The following is a 6,065-nucleotide window of genomic DNA, read 5'->3' as shown; positions in this document are numbered from 1 at the left end:
GTTTAAATGACGTATAACAGATACCCTGAACAATGACACAGGGGTCCGCGCTGATATCTAGACATAGGGCTACACAAGTGAGTGTGTTTACAAATGCATTAATAAATGCAATAGTAGTGTTCCTTTAGAAGTTCTTCAAATAGATGATCTTCAGTCTGGGTTTGGAAAGAAGTTCCTTTCATCTGGACTGCAGGACAGAGAGTAGTATTACTGCTTGTCTTCCATGAGTCTTAATCTTCTCACATATGTCAGAGAAGGGTTTGCAAATTGCAATTCACGTCAACTCAGTTGACCAATGAGGGCGTAGAAAACTCATTACGCACGAGTCCTCCTTATCTACACACACATACACTCACACCTACACACACGGCAGGCCCTCTTCTGTTCCATAGGACCCCAAAAGTGAGGTTTCAGGGCTCAAGGACGAGAATGATACATCTGGGCGTCCATAAGCAGCACAGCGTGTCCGTCCACTGAGCCTGTCTGTTTGTCGACCCTCCTCGATGCCCACAGCAGTCATCAGAGCAGGAAGCTGAAGAGGAGATTCTCATGGCCATGTTTTCTTCCACCCCTTTCTCCGTCAGGGACATTTTGAACCTGGAGCAGGCTCAGGGCGACGTGGCCCCGTTGGATATGGACAGCTCGTCCTGCATGCTGGCCGCTTTCAAGCAAGAGCCCGCCTTCATGGACGTGCAGCCCGGAGCCACTGCGGCCGCTCTCTTCATCCACGACGAGCAGCAGGACAGCAAAGGCCAGAGAGGCAGCGCGTCCCTCGGCTACGAGCCTGCCTTTTATGGCAAGGATTTTTTAGAGATGGAGCTGGAAAAAGAGGCCAAGACGGACGACGCGTTTGAGGGCAAAGAGAGAAAAGGTGATACTGACAACTCTACCACACTTACATACTCCTAAAGATTCAGGCCACTGTTGAAGAACCACAGTTGGTTCCATATAGAAACTTTTTTGGAAAAGATAAGTAAGTGTGAAGAATCTTTGAATTACTAACGAACCTGTACATCAAGCTGAAGGTTCTTCAAACATTTGAAAGGTTAAAAAAACGACTCTATTGACCACTCTGACAAACTGACACTAAAACCTATGCTACAAAAGCCACCATAGAATAGATACGTGAGTGTGGAGAACCTTCACATTGGTTACATCAACTGGAGCTTCATCAAACATTTAAATCTGCTTCACTCTCAAACATCTTTTCACAAATGGTTGTTTCACGCAAGGGACCATTTGTAGCACATGTGTACACCCAAGAAAAAAGAACAGCGCGTGATCAGATATATCGAATGGATTTACGTAAATACATTATAAAGCTTTATTTACAGTTTTTTGCCAAAAACAGCTAAACTGGAATTTAGCAAATGTGATGCGTATAATCACATGTAGCTGCTTGCCACATATTACTTATATAGGTATTTGCTTGTTTGCATATCCAGTCAAACTCTATATATGTAATATCTGTATTAATTTTTTCTACGCTCAGAACAAAAATACATGAAAAAATCGTGTATGAGCAACATAATTATGCAATACTTTCCCCATTTTAATACGTGGTTCTTGAGGTGGATGTCAGCCACCATAGTTGGTATGTGAGATTTGCATTATGAGTTGACTTCTAGAACTTTACAACACTTCTTTAATCTAATTTATGTTTTTATCTTTTGTCTAATTGGTGTAAAGGGACAAAATATTCTCTAGTTATTTTTGAATGGTCACCTAACAGTACATGATAAGTCATTTTCATACTTCTGTTCACAAGTTGTTTTTGTCAGAAAAAAAATAAAAATAAATAAATTTCACTCTCCAATTCATAATCAGATTTGCATTTTCTTAATACAAGTATTTTATTATTATTATTATTATTATTATTATTAATAATAATAAGGATTTTTGTGATTATTATTATGTTATTTTTTAATACATTTGATTTTTCTGAAGACATTTTCACACGTCAATATACAAAATTTTGTTCTTATTAAAACATCAGTGGTCGAAAAACTTTAATATGACAAATTAAGCCATTCTTTGAAGCCTTTGAAACAGCATAAGCAAAATACGTCACAATGTGTATGTGGTGATGAATCGTCTACTAACATGGCAGACAGAGATTATGCTGATGATGACATTTCAACATATTTCTAAAAATCATTTTTGTACTGTTCCTACCCAAGTTTGCGGAATTCTACATTAAACGCAGTTTTGCTTCGATATATTTTTAGTTGGTAAACCAGTCGTCGCTTGTTTATTGTATTTCTATTTTTAAACGTTTTTAACTAAACATAAGGATAAAAGAAGATATTATGGTTGACAGCATGGTCAAAGTTTGGGAGTCTTAACGATTTGTTGTGATCACCACACGACACCAAGATTGAATATCTGTTTATAAAATCTCTCTAAACACAACACTGTTGGATTTACATCACTAATGCATCTGTAGGCAGGATAGTTCATAAATACCTGTAGGCAGGAAAGCATCAAACCCTATTTTGATTTCATTAAGAACTAGCTATGTTTAAAGAGATGTATCGGGGTAAGGAACTTTCTCTCTTTACCCTCACATGTCTATTTTTGTAAAAACAATTGCTTCTTGTATAATACCGAAGACATTTAAAAGGCCCAAAGAACCCTCAGATGTAAAGATTCGTTATTAATTTGAAGGTCCATCCCTATTACAAAAAAAGGATACTTTGCGGAACCAAAATTGGTTCTTCTAAGGGATCGTTGAAAGAACCATTAGAAGCACCCTTATTTTTAGGATTGTTGCATGAAAGCCTTGCGGCAGTCATTGCATCACAGAGTAGAGTAATTGTCGTGTAAGAGTTTTGTTTTATGTCAGGAATCATTCTTCGCTCTTTTCATTGTTTTTCAAGGTTTCACGATCTGATTCACGAGCGCATGTTTACACCTCTGTTAATGCCTTCAGGTCAAAGAGCTACAATGTTATGGTGACTCAGTTTCTTGATATTTTTGTGCACAATTTAAAATCCTCTCGAGGAAACTCATCCAAACAAGTTGATAGATGGTCCTGTAGTGAGGCTTTGTGCGAGGCTGATCCACTAATACACTACACTAAAGTCTGAGTGGACAAGCGAGAACAAATCGTTTCACCAGTTTAACCTGTTAATGTCCAACAGCTATATTTACCACGATGGGGAAAAACGCGACATCATTTGATGATATGTTTTAATAGATATTTTCTATTCATAATCATATTCGTATTTTTATTACAAGTCGTTATCATACTTCTATTCAAAAGCAGGATGAACATCTAACAGTGCACATTTCATATTTTAATGTCATATTTGTTTACAAACCATTTTTGATGCTTTCGTTTTCGTGAGCGAACGCGTTTTTAAATAATAAATAAATCGATTTAAACACTGTTGGCCAACTTGTTTGATTAATTTGTGGGGGCTCAGATAATATGATTCTTTCTAATAAGATTCTTTCTTAAAAATGTGACAGCTTTTCTTCTTACATGATAAAGATGTGACCCACACAAATCCTGTAAAACATGTTTTAGACCTGATTTACGTACTCCAGACGTGTGGGATTCGAAACAAGAGTCTGAATTGACTTTACACGAAATGTAAAATTAAGAGAACATAAAAAGAACAATTTATTTACTGTTGAAGGTCATTGTACCTGTTAAAAGTCCAGTGTTTAATTGCAAACCCATCTGTGCAGTCTGTTTCAACTAAACTGCAACATAAATTGTTTATTACAGTTTCTACTGTTAGGAATACGGTCATAGGCAAATGGGTGGATTCAGAAAATGTGGGCCATGTAATAACAAGGAAGACTATGAACCTCTTCTGAACACTCTTGAGGACGTCAGAAGTGTTCTTCAGAGCAAAACCACTGTTGGTTCATTCCATCAGAAGGATGGGTATTTAAGCTCTAAAGACCCCTTACACAATATAACGGCTTTTTTCACCGTTTACCTTTTACCTGTTACCAGAAACATTTAAAAACCTATATTTCAGAAGTATATTTCTCTATATTAGAAAATCAATCACTTCAAAAGTGCAATTTCAATTTCAATTTGTTCAATAAAACAGGGATATCCATATGACCAAAAACTGTTTAATATGACACGATGAGCCACAGTGCCTGAATCCATGTTTAAAGTTTCTGTAATTTTTTGCAGTTTATCACAGTTCAGCAATGTATACATAATACAATTAAATAATAAATATTCAAAATAATAAAATGATACATGGAAATGAGTCGATCCAGCCAAACGATCAATTGACTTGTGACCAAGAAAATATTTCTTTTTTTGCTGTAGAGGGAAACTATGAATAGCTTTCTATAAAACCAAGTGAAAGGTTTTTCCTCGCACGCATACATCTGACAGTTTACCTAATGAATGGATGAATGGATGACTAATGAATGGATGAATGAAGGAGCAATATGTAATATTATTATCAATACAATATTAGATTTAAAACGGTCACGATTAAACTTTGCAGCGGAACCACCCACATGCTGCTGTACGAGACATAATAATAATAATAATAATAAAGGGCTTAATGATGATGGAGGCGTATTAAGTATATATGTTGAAATTGTAATAATCTTTAACCTTCACGTGTTTTTAAATAAAATAGGAAAAATATAGCAAACGCAAAAACATCCAAACAAAATATCCATTCAAATCTCACAAACGCTTTTACCACAGCAGTCTAATACCCCTCCCTCTCTCTCTCTCCAGCCCCCACTTGCCCCCCTGCTGAAGACCAGCCCAGAGCGTCCGGCTCGGCTCGCTCGGCCCCGCGGAAGAGGAGGAAGCCACGCGTGCTCTTTTCTCAGGCGCAGGTGTGCGAGCTCGAGAGGCGCTTCACGCAGCAGCGCTACCTTTCCGCTGCCGAGCGCGAGCACCTGGCGGGTGCGCTGAGGCTCACCTCCACGCAGGTGAAGATCTGGTTCCAGAACCGCCGCTACAAGTGCAAGCGGCAGCGGCAGGAACGGGCGCTGGAGGCAGCGGGGCTGGGCGCGCCGCGTCGCGTGTCCGTGCCCGTGCTCGTGCGCGACGGCAAGCCGTGTCTTGCGGACGCGGCGGCAGCAGCAGCGGCCTACGGGGGCTCGTGCAGTATGGGCGTGAACCCGTTCCCTTACGGAGCGTACCCGGCTTTCGGAAGCTTTCCTAGTCCCGGCCCCACGAACTACGCTTGCAACTACACCGCCGCCACGGCGAGCATGCCCTCCATCCACCACTCCGCATCGCCGCCCAACAGCAACTACATGAACTTTGGGGAGCTAAATAACGTGCAGACGCCCCTGCAGTCCGGCGGAGGGGTCTCTTCACTGCACGGTATACGAGCCTGGTGAAGGAACCGCTACTGGAGCTTTTAACAGTGTCAGGAACATTGGGGTGGTAAAGAACTGTAGTTTGCAACACGTAGAGACGGGGAAGTACTATGTACTAGCTACATACTTTGTACTAGACACGTGCGGTGTTCTTCTGTTTACATAGTATGGTAATCAAATGAGTGAGACTACATCACCACAGCTACTCTCCTGAAAATAAAGGTGCTTCAAATGGTTCCTCGAGCAATGCCATAGAGGAACCCCTTTTGGTTCCATTAAAAAACATATTTGATAAGATGTAATAGAGTGTGAAAGTTTTAAAGAACTTTTGCTTGATGTAAAAGTTCTTTACCTGCTTCACACTCACTGATCTCTCTGCTTTGCAGTAACTTTCAGGATTGCATGTGAGCTTCTTCACACATCTCTGTTACAAACATGGGTTCTTTTAGGAACTAAACATCTGATGAACATCCTGTGAGTCCTCAAAGTTGCATACTTCACAATAGGAACCATTAAGTAACGGCGAAGCCACATTATAGTTGAGGGGGTTCCCGGGTAAGGGGTGAGAGGCCACCTAAGCATTATGTCCCAGAGACATCCCAGTAAACACTGACTGACCAGAGACGTGAACCCTAGTCAATAAAAGTTGCTCTTATTGGTTAAGTTAGTCTGGTCTCAAAATAGACTTTTGTTTATAGTCAAAACCCTCATCGTGCTAGGGTTCAATTCTTAACATGGTTTCA

General features: G+C 40.0%; 1 protein-coding gene across 1 annotated transcript; it reads left to right on the top strand.

Annotated features, from left to right (window-relative positions):
- Window positions 1–549: 549 nt before the first annotated feature.
- Window positions 550–5,343, top strand: nkx2.5 (NK2 homeobox 5). Its single transcript, XM_072673571.1, has 2 exons — window positions 550–871; window positions 4,727–5,343. Exons 1-2 carry the CDS (start codon window positions 550–552, stop codon window positions 5,341–5,343), a joined length of 939 nt encoding a protein of 312 aa, XP_072529672.1.
- Window positions 5,344–6,065: the final 722 nt, after the last annotated feature.

Source organism: Salminus brasiliensis, chromosome 2 (assembly GCF_030463535.1).
Source record: "Salminus brasiliensis chromosome 2, fSalBra1.hap2, whole genome shotgun sequence".
In the NCBI taxonomy this organism is placed as follows: Eukaryota; Metazoa; Chordata; class Actinopteri; order Characiformes; family Bryconidae; genus Salminus; species Salminus brasiliensis.
The sequence above is the reverse complement of the archived record's forward strand: the minus strand, read 5'-3'. Positions and strand labels throughout refer to the sequence as shown.

What these genes read in the sequence shown, in the direction of transcription:
- nkx2.5 (XM_072673571.1), top strand. Translation starts at nt 550, where the DNA reads ATGGCCATGTTTTCTTCCACCCCTTTCTCCGTCAGGGACATTTTGAAC. An exon ending in TGAGGGCAAAGAGAGAAAAG is followed by an intron (nt 872 to 4,726) that starts GTGATACTGACA and finishes CTCTCTCTCCAG; the next exon opens with CCCCCACTTGCCCCCCTGCT.